We start from the raw sequence: 17,509 nt of genomic DNA on the forward strand, positions 1-17,509 counted from the left end.
ACCCTGGAGCCCGGTGTGGGATCCTGTCTGCCTTCAGGACCAGAAGCAGGTTCCTCCAGGATCCCCCCAGGGCCACCCCAGGCTGACCTGGCAGATTGGAGGAGAAGGAGGCTGTGGCTGAGGGATGGGAAGGAAGGAAAAGCTCAGTGTGTTTTGCAGCTTCTCCTGACAGCTCGGCAAGTCCACCAATCTACCTGAAGCCAGCAGGTCTGAAGTTAGAGATTTACCGCAGGACCGTAGGGAGAGTTGGAATGGCAAGGTCCCCGGGTGCTCAGATGTTACATTCGTGGCTTCAGTCCTGGAGCACCACAGCTGGAGGGTCTTCTAGAGCGTTTCCATGTCCTTAATTTGGGGACTAGTCACAATCACCCTGGATTTGGCACCTGTCTGGGGTCGAGTCCACTAACAGCCTTCATTGTATTCTCAAAGGGTTCTGTAACCCCAGGAGGTCACAAACGTCTGGTCTAGTCCACTCCCCTTATTGTCCAGTTGAGGAAACAGAGGCTCAGAGATGGGAAGGACCGAGCTGGAGGCGCACAGGGAACGAGTTGGAGGCACTGGGAGGCTGATGTGGACCCCAGGCCCACGTAGATTTTGCTTTCTGCGTCCGTGAGATGGAGGCCCCCAAATATGCCTGCTTCTCAGAATCTCTCAGGGGGCATCTGGCGACTTGGGTGGGCATGTGGGAAGGCAGGCGCTGGGTCTGACCGGTGTTTTGCGGCTCCTCTGCAGGGGTGTCAGACCGGGGAGAAGTTCAGGGCATGATAAACTTGTTTCTACTTCATTAGGAACACATGACAAATAAATGAGGTCATCAGGGGGAAGTGCTTGCTATAATGCCCGGTGTGCAGCAGACACGTGAGGCAGGCTGCTCACCATTGTCCTTCTCATCGGCTCCTCTCTGAGCTCTCCTCTTTCTGACCCTCACTCCTGTATCTCTTTGCTCTTCCTTAGCACAGAGGCAGCCCCCCTTTCTCATGTGGGGTACCTGCCTGTCTGCCTGCATGGGATGACAGCGGCCCCTGGGTCAGGGGAAGTTGAGGCTCTGCTGGCTGAGGTCCTGCCTTCCTGGGGACCTGTGGTGCCCCTTGTGCCAGTGAAGGCTTTCCAGTTGCAGGAGAAGCTGGGTCAGTCTGCCTTTAGCAGCCGGGGCTGGTCACCTGCAAGAAGCTTCTCTCTGGATACTGTCTGGGCTGCAGAACTAGCGTAAGAATGGTGTGGAATGCTGGACAGCAGGACCATATAGGGGTTACAAGAAGCATGGGCTCCAAGGTAGGCTGGCGTGGGGCTCTCCTAGCTACCCCTCTGCCCAGCTGTGTGACTCTGAGTCAGTTGTTCACCCTCTCTGAGCCTACGTTTCCTCATCTGTAATGTGCACACATCAGTGACACCACCTTCTCAGGTATGAGGAGTGGGTGTGATAAGGGAAAAGCTCTTAGCACAGCCGGGGTGTGGGGCTGGTGAGTTACCAGAAGCTCAGTCACTGCTGGCTGCTCTCAGTGAGGGAGGTTATGATATTTGTAAGGAAATATCATCCTATTCTTTTCAAGTGCCTAGGATCTGAGCCTAAGAAAAACAGAGATGGATTTGACTATGTTCATAGGCGGATTTGGGGGTTGGGTAGAGAGAGCCCTATTCTGGGAAGCTGCATGGGCTAATGTGGAGCATGCCCTGTGATGGGCCTGCCCAGCTAGGGCTGTGTTGGGAGCTTCAGGGACAGGAGGGCAGCTGGTCCTGACCTGCTTGTTCCCCGCTCCTTTCCCCTCCCCCAAGCTGTCTTGTTTGTTTACTTGGTAAACCCTTTCTTCAGAGCTGGTGCAAAGGTAAACTCTCAACTTGAGCAGTGCCCGCCCATTGGAAGAAAGACAGATTCTCAACAAGCTGGTCTAAGTTCCTGAGGTTTCTTGCTGGGCATCCCCTGTGGGGGGGAACCCACAACAAATCCCGGGTTGAGAACCTGGGAGTGAATCAGGGCTTTATGCTTTGTTTGCTTGTTGATTGATGGATGATTTGTGGGTCTGCTTCCAAGAAGGATCTTTAGAAGCTGCTTTTATGTTAAAATACACATAAAATGGGTGAAAACAAAAGCAGAAAGAACACCATTCAAAGGGAGCCATGAATGGGATGTGTGGGGCACTGCTGTGCCCTGGGAGAGCACGGAGGACCCGTGGTCCAGAAGGATGACTGAGCCCGAGCTGCTGAGCTAGGAGGGTCTGCGCTGAGATTCTGGTCATCCCCTCCCAAGCCCTGATCACTGTGGCACCTCATGGCCTCCTCTGGGCCTCAGTTTCCTCCTCGGTAGAGTGAGTGGAAAGTAGGTCACGGTGCTGTCATAAGGGTGAAATAATCGCATGCAGTACAAGCGTATCATGTCTAATAAAAGGAAGTTCATATTATTAATGTGTTTAGCTTGGAAATACCTCATAGCAGATTCAAAAAGGGAAGGTGATTGGCAAGGGCACATGGCTCCTGGGTACCTACTGTGAGTAGGAAACCACTTCTGCCTTGGAGAGCTTCTGGTGAAATCGGGGGACCTGTGTTCTAGTTGCGAGAGCAGCTGTCATGTGGCAGCGCCAATCCGGCATTGCACCGTGGGATGCAGAGCAGGAGAGCTCCTGGAGGACTTTTGAAATCCAGGCTGGCCAAATCCAACTCCTGGCCGAGGCTGGCCTTGGAGTGGGACGGGCAGGGTTTTCATGGACCAGAAAATGGGCCAAGGTAGGTGGTGGTGGGGCAGGCCTGGCCGGCACAACCCTAGGGATTCCTTTTCTCTCCCTGGGCCTCGGTGTTCCTGTGCGCTCATTGCAGGGTGGGCTGCACACTCTGTGTCCCTGAGACTCTGGACCAGCCTGCTGACAGTCCCTTGGTGGCGGCCCTGGACTCCAGGGTGACTGATGGGCAGCAGCTTGGCCCCCAGCCAGGCAGCACTGCAGAGCTGTGGGGGATGGGTTGTGCAGCACATTCCAGCAGAGGAGGGATTTGCTTCTGGTCTGGCCTCCCAGGAGTGTAATTGCACTGGAGAAACTCCCGCACAGCTGGGAAGCAAATGTGGAGGATTTTCTAGGCTGTGCTATCTATACATGCTGGGTGGGACAGGCTGGGGCAGGGTGGCTGGTGGAGCCGGATAGCTATGAGGTGTGGCTGGGAAGTGGGTGGTAGCATGACTGTGCTGGGGGTGTGACAGGCTGGGAGGGGCTGGGTCAGCTGTGGGGAGTGGCCCTGGGTTTGCATGTGGGGCTACCAGAGACTGGCCCGCAGGCAGCCCTCCTCCGGCAAGCCCAGTGTCCATTTACATACTTTTTAGCCTGCTTTCAGGGCTCTCCCTGCACTTCCTCTCAGCTCCCCACCCCGTACTTGTGCCTGTGGTCCAGATGCCTGTGATGGTACCATGTGGACATGTCAGCACCATGTGAGTTTGCCTGTGCATTCGTGTGCATGTACTATGTTCAGGGGACATTGTCAGGAATGATCCAGGAAATCAAATCTGGGCTGGGTGAGCATGCAAGGCTGTGGCGATCTTCCTCCATTCACCCACCTGCAGCAACATCACACCTGAGACAAACACCTGCAGAGGCCTGCATCTTCAGGTGCCCAGGGCCATGCTTGTTCTCCTAGTGGTCATCTGCTTGTCGCTGAATCCCAGTGTGCTCCCAAACCCGACCACCTTTCCTCTCTTTCTGGATTTTTAGTTTGATATGTGTCTTTGGGCCAGTTCCTTCCTGAGCCTCAATTTCCAAATCTGTTAAATGGATCATCATTTTATTAACCTATAACACTGTGTGCTGGGCACTGAGCTGTTTTACACACATCATCTCAGTCTTGGCAGCAGCCCTTTGAGATAGATAAGTAGTGTAAAGCCTATTTTATACTTGGGCAAACTGAGGCTCAGAGAGGTTGAGAGATTTGCTCAAAGGTCACAGGGCTAGTAAATAATGGAGGCCAGATTCAAGCCCAGGCAGGCTGGCTCCAGGCTGAGCCCTTCACGGCCATGTTAGTGGCCACTGCATTGCTGTCTCTCAGATTGTTGGGGTGAAATGGCATGAGGCATACAGCCCGTCACATCGTAGGCACCAAGTGTATGCAAGTTCCACATTAGCTGCACTTCACCACAAAAAGCACAGAAAGCGCCATCTCAGGGAGCTCTTGGTTGCATTTCTGGAGCCCACCTGTCCATCCAGGGCAGAGCTGGACCCCCTCCCCTGTCCTGATCTCCAGACAGCTGGGTCTCTGAGAAGACCCATGCACCTCTGCCTCCTTTCTCTTTGGGTCCCAGAGAGGACTACGGGGCAACCAGAGCATTTTGGAATGGGGGATGGGGTAAGGAGTGACTTTCAACTCCAGAGCAGTGGCCACAGTTACTGTGGTATTTCCCGAAAGTGCGGCGTTGCCATGGAGTCTCCATGACGACCAGAGCATCTCATTCATTATCCCCAGCACCTTGGCAGGGAAAGCTGGGCCTAGGGCTGGGAAAGCTCAATGGGAGTCTGGCTGAGGGCTGGAGACCTCTGGTGGCTGAGGCCCCTCATGCTGTTTCCCATCCCAGCCAAAATTCCCCTGAAGACTCTGGAACCGGCTCCTTCTCATGGGGTCTGGGTTCAAATTTCAGCTCTGCTACTGACTAGCTGTGTGATTTGGGGCAAGTGACTTAATGTCTCTGAGCCTCATTTTTCTCAATTGTAAATGTGAATAATGACAGTATTGGTTGTAAGGAATAAATGAGATAAGGTATGTAAAAGTGCTTAACACAGGGCCAGGCTCATGGTAAATTCTCTCAATACATGGTAGCAGGTAAAATAACAATTATGATAATTAAATGGTATTATTGATGTTATTTTTATTATAGAAACCCCTGAGTTTCATGGAGGAATGACAGACCAAATTTGAAGTTAGGAAGGAAACCTGCTTGAGTCAAGATTTAGCGGTTTCCTATGTGACTGTGGCAAGTCATTTTACCTTGGAACCTCAGTCTCCTTTTCTGTAAATTGGGAATAATAACATCTGCTCATTCATTCATCTCTTGAGTACTCAATAAGGACCTTTGCCTGGGGAAAGTCATGGGAGCTTCCAGGATAAATCAGAATTGTCCCCGGCCTTCAGAACACCCAGGCATGTGGGGAAGGGGAAGAAAGGAAATGGGTATTTGGGGAGGGCCTCTGTGTGCCAGGTGCCAGGCAGGGCCTGCCCACGCAGAGGTCAGTGAGTCTTGATCCAGCTCTGGAATCTCCAGGCAACAGGCCCCAGGGCTGTGTGTAGGGACGTCCCAAGGCCACTGTGCATGGACCACACACTCAGGTGCACCCAGGGGCTGGGCAGGAAGCCAGCTGAGGGAGGAGGTTGCCTGTGGCACTGTGTTAACTAGAGAATACCCAGGTGGCTGCTTAAGTGCCTAAGCTGATGGTGGCCGGTGGGGATGCGTGCCCAGTGTCACCAGAGCACGATCTTTTTAAAAAAATAGTTAGAAGCTCTGACTGTTATGTGAAATCTCCTGATTTTAGAATGTTGATAAGTGATCTCAAATGAAAGAACAATGGTGTGCAAGTCAAAAAAACGTACCTCTGTGTCCTGTTCGGGCCTGAAGGTGCTGGTTTTCAGCCTCAGCTATGGAGTGGGAACGGGGCGGGAGCCCGAGGAATGGGACCTGGGGGCAGGAAGGGTGGCGGTGCACGGGGATGACTTCAGAGAGGTGACGACACTGGAACTAGGGTCTTGAAGGATGAGTAAGTGTCCCAAGCGGCAAGGGGGGCATTCCAGGCAATGGGAACTTCATTAGAAAGGCCTATATGCATGACCACAATTGATGACTGGTTGGGCGAGGCTGGTGTTTGGGGGATGCCGACAAAGCCCACGCAGGCCCGGGGATAGGGGTCGTGGGGGCCTCAGCCCCCCACCCGCTGTCCTTGGGGCCTCGGTGGCTCTAGGGGGATTAGAAGCCCCCCAGTTCCCCATGTCTTGATCCACAGGGGTTCTGCAATGGTATGAGGGCATTGCAGAGATAGCAGCACCCGGCCTTTGAGGGGATTGTGGTGGGGGCAGTGCTGGAGGCCCCCCTGGGCAGCACACTGCTGGCCAGCGCTTTGTTTATAAAGCAACTGGCTCTCCCTCCACCCCCTCCCTAGGGTATTAGGACTTCTTTGGGTACAGAGGCTGGTTGGCTCACTCTCTTGCTCCCTTTACCCTCTCTCAGACCTGGGTCTGGGCTTTGCCATGGCCTTCTCCCTAGCCTCCTGGCCTCTAACCATCTGGACCCATCCAGTTCCTGGGAAAGGCCACAACCTCTGAAAATGGGGATTCAGGATTCCAAGGGCTATTAGAGACGAGAGAGAGAGAGAGAGAGAGAGAGAGAGAGAGAGAGAGAGAGAGAGAGAGAGAGAGAGAACGAACGTGCACAGAGCTCCAGTGTTTTGTGGGCTCAGTTACCCACATGGTGAGTACATTAAATAAACAGAACCGCATGATAATAGAGCTGACCCTTACTCAGCGTTGTCTGCCAGGCCTGGTCCTGAGTGTTTATATGTATCAACTCATTTAATTTTCACAACTTTGGGAAGTATGTCAAGTTTTCCCATTTTACAGATTAGGAAACTGGGGGCACTGAGAAGTTAAATAACTTGCCTAGGATCATACAACTCCTGAGTGATGGGGCTGGGTTTGAACGAAGCCACCTCGCTCCAGTTTGAACACGTAACCATTAGGCTGTATTAGTCTAAGACTTTATTTCCATGGACGGGTTTGGGGACACGGGGTCTGGACTTCTCAAAATCGTTAACAATATTTTCTAGTGTATGTGCATTTTTCTGATGGGAAAATGTTATCAGATTCCCACAAGGGTCCATGACCCCCGATGCCTGACTCTGCTGGTTGCATCATTACCACATATGCAGGAAGGCTGTTAGTGCAATAGATGAAGGGCCAATGACCACAGCACCCAGAACTGCAGGGGAAGGGGGGTTGGCTAGTCGGATTGCGCAGGTGCCTTCAGGTGTCAGTGGCAGCAGGGCACCATCGGGACAGCTCGACCTCCGAACCCCACTGTGCTCCTGTCCTGGCCCCTGGCCAAGGGGTAGGGCTTGCTGTGGCTGAAGGGCAGAGGGCTGCTCTTATCAGTGGGAAACGGGACACGAGTGCACCCTGGGTACAAACAGGACCAATCACCCCAGCCCTCCTGCCTCCACCCAGGAAACTTGCTCCTCCTTGGCTGCTCTCAGCTGGAGCTGCAGAGTCCCTGGAAAGCTCCGCATGCTCCTTCTTCTCCAAGCTTGGTATATGCCCCTCCCTCTTCCTACCCTTGGTCAATCTTGTTCTTCTGGTCAGTGCAGGTACCACACTTCCTCCAGGAAACTTTCCTCTGTTCTCCCCACTTCAGGGGTGTTCGGTGTCCTCAGGTCTCTCAAGCACCCTCCTCTCCCCACTGTCACAATTGTCCCCCTGTATTATAGGTGCCTGTTTTCTTGGTGGACTCGGGTTCCCCATGGTGCTGGCACATAGTAGGTACTGGATTGTAGACTATCAGAGGTGGAAGAACCCACAGGGATCATCTGGCCCCAAACCCCCTCTAACAGGCAGGAAGCCCAGAGAGGGGCAGGGTATGCTGGGGGGTCACACAGCATGTCATGGCAGAACTGGGAGCAGACCTGGCGTCCAAAACTTGTCCTCATTTTACACCTCTGCCTCTTGCTTCTGGGCACATCTTTTAAGGACATTTATTTTCACAAAAATAATAAATGATGATTATAGAAACTTTAGGAAACAAACAAAAGAAGAAAATAAAAGTCACTCTGAGATAATCATTAACTTTCTTTGTTCTGTTTTTGGATTTATGACCTGTTTCTGGCCCATGCATAAAAATTTTTACCAAAAATATGACCATGCCCACTGTTTTATACAAGTTTTCCACTTTAACAATCTATATGGTAATTCTATTTCTGTGTCAGTAACCGTTCTTCTTAGACATACTGTAAATGGCTGCCTGGGACGCCATCACCTGCGTGCATCATAATTGCTAAAGACAGTCCCCTATTGTTGGGCATTTGCTGTCGTAAGCATCCTCTGCTGTCATAAATAGCAGTGGAGTTCAGCACTGGGGTTGTCTTTTTGTGGGGAAATCTGTACGCACTTCTGCAATTACTACCTCTAGGGTAAGTTCCTAGAAGTGTAATTGTTGGGTCTCTGGTGTGTCCTCGCGCTGAACACACCATAGAGTCTTGGAGCTGAGAGGGACTTTGAAGATCTTCACCTCCAAGTCTGGGTCTGAGGCTTCTATTTCCTCCCTGGCTACACCAGCCCAGTCCCTCACACCGGCTGGCCCATCCCCATCGCCATCGCCCTCGCCCTGGGGAGCGCTCCTGCTACCGTGCTTCCTGGAAAATAAGCCCCGGTCTTATATTAAGGTTTGCTCCAAAAGACACATTAGGGCTTATGGTCAGCGGATGTCATACTGAAAAATCATGCCAGGGCTTATTTTCCGGTGAGGTCTTCTTTTGGGGGAAACACAGTAACTTTCAGCAGCTGCTTTCACTCATGTTGAAGGGAGACAGCAGGGCGGTGGTAGGGCTGCGATTTGGAGTGAGGATATTGGGGCTTTGGTGTCGTGGGTGTGGGTGTGTGGTCTTCATTAACTCACCAGGAGACCAACACAGGTGGCATGCTCTGGGCTGGGGTCAGCTGAAGGAGAGGCGGGAATCCAGAGTGGGTGGGCAGATGCCCAGTGAGGGAGGTGCCTCCCCACCTGCTGGGCCCTCCACAGGCTCAGGATCCTGGTGTGTGTACCGGTGGGCGTGTGCCCTGAGGATGAGAGATGCCTCTTATGTTGGGGCAGATAGTGACAGCTGCCATTTCTTAAGTGTTGCTTGTGCTAAACTCCTTGGACTGATTCACTCCGTTATCTCTCAGCCCTAAGCCTATGCTGTCAGGGTGCTTATTTCACAGATAAGGTCACTGACGTGTGAGAGGGGCATTCTAGGACAGCCATACCACAGGTGCCTAACAGCCCTGGGTTTGAATCCTGGCTTGGCTGCTCTGCCTGAGCCTCAGTCTTTTTATCTGTCAGATGGGGCTCCGGACGCATTCAGAAAGAAAAATGGGTGGGGAAGCACTGCGAGTAAATGAGGGGAAGACGGCGAGGACATGGTGTTCAGGCACGATTTAGAATTCCACCTCCAGCTCTCCGGCCTTGTAAATGTTTATTGTGTCACTTCTTCCTGCTTCCGGAAGTTTTCTTGGTTTAGTCTTGGAATCTAATAATTATAATAAATAGCAACGCCATTGAAGACACCAGATGCTATGTGCTGCTCTAAGCGATTTATACACATTACTGGACTTAATCACCCAGCCTCTCTCTTGTGAGGTAGGTACTATTGTCAGCCCCATTTCACAAATGGGAAAACTGAGGCTCAGAGAGATTAAGGAGCTTGCCCCAAATTACGCAACTGGGTCGGGCAGCAGTACTTGAACTTGAGGCTACCTAGGTCAGGTCCTGTGCAGCCAGTCAGCAGACACCCAAAGCCCACACTCTGACTGTTTCCCTTCTGACTCTTCTCTCCACAGCCTTGGTCCCGGGGGCCCCACCAAGCAAGCGGCATGCGGCACCCCCGGACCTGCCCAATGTCATCTGGCCCGCTGCCTGGCCCCCGCAGGAGGCCCTGACGCCCTGGGGCACTTCTGCTGTGCACAGGAACACGTGGGGGTTTGCCATGGTGACATAAAGGGGCGCAGAGGAAGGAAGGAGCGCAACCAGCCTGTGGACTGCGCCCCTGGCTGGGAGGAAGGGCCGGTGGCCCGGATCCTCCGCTCCTGCTGCCCACCGAGGGCCTCGCCTGCTACGTGTCTGTGAATTTGTTGGTCAGCGGACGACTGCAGTGTTTCCTCCTGTGTGGGGCCTTGGGGTGGCCAGGGCGGGCAGGGCCTCTGGTGGCCGAGGTCTTGGGGACCAGGATGCCCACCCTGGCGCGCCTCCGCAGGCTGTGTCGGCACGTGTCCCCACAGGCTGTCCTTTTCCTGCTGTTTGTCTTCTGCCTGTTCAGCGTTTTTGTCTCCGCCTACTACCTATATGGCTGGAAGCGGGGCCTGGAGCCCTCAGCGGATGCCCCCGAGCCTGACTGTGGGGACCCGCCGCCCATGGCCCCCAGCCGCCTGCTACCGCTCAAGCCCATGCAGGCGGCCGCCCCTTCCCGCACGGACCCACTGGTGCTGGTGTTTGTGGAGAGCCTCTACTCGCAGCTGGGCCAGGAGGTGGTGGCTATCCTGGAGTCCAGCCGCTTTAAGTACCGCACAGAGATTGCACCGGGCAAGGGGGATATGCCCACGCTCACCGACAAGGGCCGTGGCCGCTTCGCTCTCATCATCTATGAGAACATCCTCAAGTATGTCAACCTGGACGCCTGGAACCGGGAGCTGCTGGACAAGTACTGTGTGGCGTATGGCGTGGGTATCATCGGTTTCTTTAAGGTATGCAGGGAGCAGGGTCTCTGAGCAGTTAAGAGCTCCAGTTAAGTTTGAACCCCATCTCCACCCTCGTTAGCTGAGTGCCCGACTTTTCTCATCTGTAAAATGGGTGTAATGGTAGCACCTAATTCCCAGAGTTGTTGTGAAAGTTAAATGGGTGAGTGTATATAAAGCACCATACGTGGTGCCTAAAGGATTAGCTTTTATTAGGAGCACATGGAAGGGGATTGCTTGCCATGCGTGGGACCCGGAACACAGCAGGCATTTGCCTGAAGGAGACCCTGGGGATGGGTGCGAGGAAGGAGAGGATATGCTCTGCTAGGTCTCTTCAAACTTGTTATGGCAGTCCTCCCAAGGGATGGGGTGTGTCCCCATTTTGCAGATGGAAAAACTAAGTCTCAGGAGAGTTAAGTTATGTATATGAAACTGAGCAGCCTATAAGTGGGAGAGCCAGGATTTGAACCCAGACTTAGCTAGTTTGGGCTCTGAATCCTGTGTTCTTTCCTGTTGGCTGTGGTGGGGTGTGGAATGCATGTGCCTCCGGAATCAACCAGTTTGCATTGAAAGAGAGAGGAAAAAGAAATCCCAGTGGGCAGGGGAGCTGCTCTGGGCTCTGTGGGGCAGCCAGAACGACTACTCAGATCAGAGTCTTCTCTGAGTGTCATGGAGAAGTTGTCTTTGGAGAGGGGAGGTTGGGGACAGCTGGCTCAGGGATCCAGAGGCTCTGGCCAGAGAACTCTGACCTGCCAGATGAAAGCAAGCGCTGGTTGACACTCCAGTTGGGTGCTTGGGGAGCATATGTTCCTTTATTCAGCAAATATTTACTGAGCACTTACTACGTTTCAGGTCCTGTGCTAGGCGATGGGGACACAGTGGTGATCGAAATGTGCAAAGTCTCTTCTGTCATGGAGCTGACATTTCAGTGCTGTGGGGTGGGGTTGGTGACAAACAATGAACAAATAAACATGCAATGTGTGGCACATGGTGGTAACTTCAAAAAGAAATACAGCAGGGGAAAGACACAGGGGGAGTTGGTATGGTGGTCGAGGCTGTTTGACTGGCCAGTGGAGTCGTTTTGTCATGAAAGTGACTGAAAGGAAGTGAGGGAAGGAGTTGGGTGGCTCTTTGTGCAAAGGGCCTTCTGGGCAGAGGGGACAGTAGGGTGCACAGGTCCTGAAGCACGTTCTTGCTTGGCCTGAGGGGGGAGAGGAGCAGGAGGTAAGTCAGAAGTGGCCTATGTCCACTGTTGGGTGACCATTCATCCCCAGGCACTCGTGGGCATCTGTGTGCCCTGGCCCTGTGCTCGGTGCTGGGAGGAGCCCAGTCTAGTGATGGGTCTCCCACAGTGTGTTCTTTCATGTGCTAATGCAGCAGGAGGCCCTGCCACTCAGAAAGGTTTTGTGGGCCAAGGAATTGAAGGCCCTTAGAAGTCCTGCACTAGAGCAACCTGGAGAAATTTGTTCCCCAACTGGCTTGATCACAAAACCCTTTACTTCACAGAGCACCCCTCTGGGAAACACTGGCCTGGTTTATGGCTTTATAGTGGCATAAAGTAGACTGTCTTCATTGTCTGGTTTTTCTTTCCTCCTGGACTCTGTTCCCTTTCCTGCCATGAACTTCATTAAATTCGACTCAGAGCCCCAGGCCTGAAAAACATCAGAATGGCTGACATTTATTGAGTGCTCACCCAGCGCCGTGCCCTGTCCTATATATTTTACATGAATTAACTCATTTAACACTCATAAACCATCCTCCAATGCAGGCAGATATCCTGATGTAAGAGAGAAGGAGAAAGGGGCAAGAGAGGGTGAAGGAATGTGCCCATACTCGCATTAAGTACCAATCTAGGAGTTAAACCCAGGCAGTCTGGCTCTCGAGACCTAGCTGTAACCATTGTGCAATGAGTCCAGGAGCCTCAGATGCCATTTACGTAGTAGAATTTGCATCAGAGGCCACATCCAGTGCACAGCTCCCATCTCTGGAAACCGGGCAGTAGGCTAGGGTCATGGGACACAATGCATACAACAGAGCTTAGACCTTAGCTAGCCACAACTCCTTGCTCTACAGGTGAACACGAGGCCCAGGGAGGGGCAGGGGTCTGCTCAGTCTCACTGTGGGGTCAGTGGCAATTCCAGGCCTTCGTTCTCTTCCTACCCTATTGCATATGACAAGACCCCTCTTTGGTTTTGAGCAGAAAGGCCTGTGACTTTCTGCTCTTACGGGCGCCCTCTGGTGGTCAACCTGCGCTTTTCAGCTCTTTCTGCAAGGCCAGCTTGTGTGCTGTGCATTGGGTTTACTAAACACAGAGGACTGTGAACCCCAGGGATCTGAAGACTCATTTTCCAATTCCTACTGGTGCTGGATTCCTAAGTCAGTGTGAGATTGAGAGCAGGGGCTGAAAAGACCAGACCCAGGTTCAAATCTTTCTGTCACTTATAAGCAGTGACCTTGGACAGGGTATTCAACGTATCTGTAAAGTGGGGCCAATCACAGCTCCTGCTTCACTGGGCCATGTTGCAGATAGAAAAAGGCAGTGGCTGGGAAGCAATAGCACAGTGTCTGGTACCTGTAGCTACCTAATAAATGGCAGTTGCCATGCTTTGTCATCTCTGTGTCCAGCAAACAGCTGGTGGTAACACTTAGTCTTGTGGCTCTGACCAAGATGTGGTCATGTGAGGTCCTCAAGGGTGGGAGCTGGTCTTTATCAGTAGCCCTGCTTCCCGGCACTGTCATGCCTCAATCTTGCTCCTCTAGGAGCCTTGGGGCTGAACACAGCCTGGCAGAGGACTGACAAGAGCTACCTGACTTCTTTTTTTGCACGCTTACTATGTGCCAGATAACTGAGTTCTTTGCTTTGCAAGCCTCACCCTGTGTAATTCTCACAACTACCCTGTGAAGTAGCTTTCTTTACAGGGAAGGACATACGGCTCCAAAGTTAAATGGCGGTCTAAGGTGACATAGCTAATAATACAGTCAAGATTTGACAACCACGCTCATGGCTTCTAACCCATCCATAGGTGAGCAAGCTGACCTGTGGCCTGGACAGGAGATGTGGGGTCCCCAAGGTCATCAGCTAGTCACTATCTCAATCTGTGCTGGGCCTTCCAGTTCCCAGACCAGGGCTTCCTTCCTCTGCCTGGATGACCCCATTGGAAGATTTAGTGTCTCCTGAGTGAGTCCTCAGTGCTGAGGAATAGGGGGGTTCCCTTCCCATGGGGGTCAGCCTCTGTGAGACTGAGGCTTACTCTCCATTCCCTTCCCCAGCCGGTTTCTTTTATTACGACCTGGAATGGACGACCAGCAACTTGGCTTTCTCTCTTCCTCAATGTCTCCCAGCTGAGCAACTGGCTGAGTTGCCAACGCCTGGCAGTCAGCTCAGAGTCGGGGCTTTGAAATGGGATCCCCCAGGACCTGTGGTCCAGCCTGGCCTTCCAGGCCACAGCAGATGAGGGACAGGGCCTGAAATGTCGCCGGCCTCCACCGTCTTTGCAGTTCTAATCCTTGGCCAGTGCTGGCTTAGGGGAATGGGGAACCTGGCGCTGAGAGACGTGGCCTCAGGATGAGGCTCTGCCTTGTGTCTGGCTCAGGACTGAGTGCGGAGTTGGCAGGTACTCCTCGGGAATCCAATGTGGGCTCCTTATCACAGTTTACAAGGTCAGGGCCCTGCAGAACCTTAGGAAAATTAGAAAAAAACACTTCTGCATGGAGGATAAAAGGCACCCTTCTGGGCAGATGCAGCCCCACCTTGGGGCACAGCTGAGAGTGCTTTTGTGCAGTGCTTACCTGGCCAGCTTTCCAGGGTGGCCTTGTACACCACCTTGCCTCCCTCTCTAACCTCATTTGGTCCCCTTTGTCCCCTGTTGCTTTGCCCCACCCCATCCATTCTCCGCACTGAAGCCAGATGGGTCTTTTAAAAATACAAATTGGAACCTGTCATGCCTCCGTGCAGAACTCTTTGATGGAGTCTTTGATGGCTTCCCACAGCCACTTCAAGCCTCCAGGGTTCTGCAGATCTGGCCCCAGCTAACCTTTCGGCCTCATCACCTCTCTCTCTCCCTCTATCACTCTGCTAGCCTCTTGCTGTTCCTTGTCTGTGCTGAGCCCTCTCCTACCTCAGGGCCTTTGCACTTGCTGTTCTTTGAACTTGACCTCTACCTCTCTCCTAGTTGATGCTTACTCATTCTTTAAGTCCCTTTCTCTCGGAAAGTCCCTTTCTCCAGGAAGCCTTTCCTGAGCCAACTGACTATGCCCAGTTACCTACTGTTCTAGAACTACGAACCTCTTCTGTGGAAGTTTTATGTTTATCTCTGCAGTTTTGATTGCTGTCTCTCTTCCTTGCTCAACTTGAAGGTTCACGAGGGCAGGGACCCTTTTTACTTACTGTATCCCTAACTCAAAACAATGCCTGACATGGTGAATAGTTGTGAAATAAACAAATGAAACCTGTACTGAACAGCTGTCAAGTGCCAGGTGCTGGAGAGCTGTCTGTTCCTCTTTCATTCTTTTGAAAAATCCACTTACTCATCTCAAATACAGAGCGTGCCAAAAAAATGTGTACACATTTTAAGAAAGGAAAAACTGTATTAATTGTAATACTCAATATATACCGGTAACAAAAGATGAATACAAGTCACATTTGACTTCTGCAATTACAAGAGGTGCTCAGAGTGGTTACCATCAGCATCCAGACACTTCTGATTATGACGAACTACTGCATGAGCATAGATAACATCTCTTAAAATGTGTATAGATTTTTTTGGCACCCCCGGTGTGTATTTGCTCCCATTTGGTGTCAAGCCTGTGCTGGACACCGGGAATCCAGAGGTGAAAATGACAGAGCCTCTGCTCTCAAGGGGGTGCCGACTGGTGAGAGAGAGAGAGACCTTGAACAGAGATGTAGCAGCCAAGGTAAAAAGTGCTGTAGCTGCTGAGGCTCAAATGTGCAGAGAAGAGGATATATGCAATGGGTTTTGAAGGATGAGCAGGAGTTTGCCAGGCCAAGAAGACAGAATGGAATTGGCACAGAGACTAGGCCAAATTATACCATATCCAGAGGCAGGTGGCTGGGAGGGTAAGGGGTGGTATGATGGAGTAGGGGCTGTGAGCCTAGGGGAGAGGAGAAGCGGAAACTGTGGGTACTGTTTGCGGATCCCAGGGAGCTGGGCAGCAGCAGACCCTGGGAGGAGAAGGGTGATACAGGGAGCTGGATTTCTGTGAGGGGGTGACCTTGGAGGCGTTGGGGGAGTCTGGGGGTTGGGAACGCCGTGGGGTGGAGTGTCTCTCATCTATACTGGCGTCACTTCACATTTCTCCTGAAAAAAGGGTAGTGTGGCAAAAACAGTTTGGAAACCCCAGGCAATAGAGCCTGGTGGTCAGGTGTGTGGGCCTCAGGGCCAGACCGCCTGGCTGCAAATGGTGGTTCCTCCTAACCTCTGTGCAACTGAGGGCCACACTCCCTTCAAAACCTCAGTTTCCTCACCTGTGAAGTGGGATAACAAAGGAACCTGCCTCCTAAGGCTGATGTGTGGACTGAGCGAGCAATGCGTGATGCCACTGGCCCTCTTCCAAACACTTTGCCAGCATCCGCTCCCATCGTCTTCTACCTCTCCTGAGGTATTTACCAAATTCTCAGCCACACTGTACAGCAGAGGGAACTGAGGCACAGACAATGTTCATAACTTGCTCAAGGCCAGCCAGTCTGGGGGTGGCATCCATGCTCTCATTGCCAAGTTACCTGTGTGATTTCGGGCAAGTTATCTACTTCTTTGGGCCTCATTTTCCTCATCTGTAAAATGGGAATGATAGCAATGCCTCCATCCCAGGGTCACTGTGAAGCTTAACAGCACCCCTGCATGCAAAGTGCATGAACCCGGTGCTTGGCTCTGGTAAGTACGTCATATGTGTTAACTCATATAGGTGACGCTAAGTTTGCGCGGCCAGGTTAGCACAGGGCCAGGGATGTGGCAAGTCCTTCATAAAGGCGAGTGAATCTGTTGACATTGCTGTTATCAATGCACACACGATATTCCATGATCCATTGGGGTTCTGGATCTGACGGATCTGTTCTTCCCTCCCTGCCTCACCCCCGCTGCAGGCCAATGAGAACAGCCTGCTGAGTGCACAGCTCAAAGGCTTCCCCCTGTTCCTGCACTCGAACCTGGGCCTGAAGGACTGCAGCATCAACCCCAGGTCCCCGCTGCTGTACGTGACACGGCCCAGCGAGGTGGAGAAGGGTGTGCTGCCCGGCGAGGACTGGACCGTGTTCCAGTCCAACCACTCCACCTACGAGCCTGTGCTGCTGGCCAAGACGCGCTCGTCGGAGTCCATCTCACACCTGGGCGCCGACGCCGGCCTGCACGCCGCGCTGCACGCCACCGTGGTCCAGGACCTGGGCCTCCACGATGGCATCCAGCGCGTGCTGTTCGGCAACAACCTCAATTTCTGGCTCCACAAGCTCGTCTTTGTGGACGCCGTGGCCTTCCTCACTGGCAAGCGCCTCTCGCTGCCTTTGGACCGCTACATCCTGGTGGACATTGACGACATCTTCGTGGGCAAGGAGGGCACGCGCATGAAGGTGGAGGACGTGAAGGTAGGGCCGCGGCCCCAGACTGGGTAGGGCGGGGTCGCCCCACCTTCAGATCTTCCTGTACCCCATCAGGCCTGTGCTGTCTGCATCTCCTCTGTGCTGAGTCCCCCTCCCTTGACCAGTTGATTTTATTCATTGCCTTATTAGAAGCCAGTGTCATTTAAAATTCCATTCAAGTATTCAATACAGAGGAATTTTGCATCTGGAGTGTGGAGCTCAAGAATATATGTGTGGAGGCAGAGACTCATTCACCGAAATACAGACATGGGAGCTATGCCGGGGTTGTTTACCCGCCTTTTAATCCAGAAATGATTTTTAACTCTCAAAACTGTTTATGTCAGTACTAGAGCACCTACAAAACACTTGAAACAAGAACTAGAGCTTCAACCATACACAAGACACATTTTAACTAAGATTTATATAGATAGTGGAATCCATGTTCAAGATGTGTTTACCAAACTAAACTCCGTGTAAACACTTTTT

The 17,509-nt window shown here is 52.4% G+C and overlaps 1 protein-coding gene across 6 annotated transcripts in view; it reads left to right on the plus strand.

The window, feature by feature from the left end:
* The window catches only part of NDST1 (N-deacetylase and N-sulfotransferase 1), a 59,079-nt gene that overhangs the window by 18,720 nt on the left and 22,850 nt on the right, over nucleotides 1-17,509 (plus strand). For 5 of the 6 annotated variants that reach the window (XM_088798734.1, XM_019734326.3, XM_019734328.3 and 2 more), the window contains 2 exons: nucleotides 9,544-10,443; nucleotides 16,535-17,029. In XM_088798734.1, the coding sequence (XP_088654860.1) occupies nucleotides 9,931-10,443; nucleotides 16,535-17,029 (1,008 nt within the window). In that variant the 5' untranslated portion in view covers nucleotides 9,544-9,930. Of the gene's footprint in view, nucleotides 1-9,323; nucleotides 9,344-9,543; nucleotides 10,444-16,534; nucleotides 17,030-17,509 lie in introns of those variants that run through there. The other variant, XM_019734330.3, reaches the window with a different exon arrangement.

Source organism: Rhinolophus sinicus, chromosome 5 (genome assembly GCF_057876585.1).
Source record: "Rhinolophus sinicus isolate RSI-liver-muscle chromosome 5, RSI-T2T, whole genome shotgun sequence".
Taxonomy (NCBI): domain Eukaryota; kingdom Metazoa; phylum Chordata; class Mammalia; order Chiroptera; family Rhinolophidae; genus Rhinolophus; species Rhinolophus sinicus.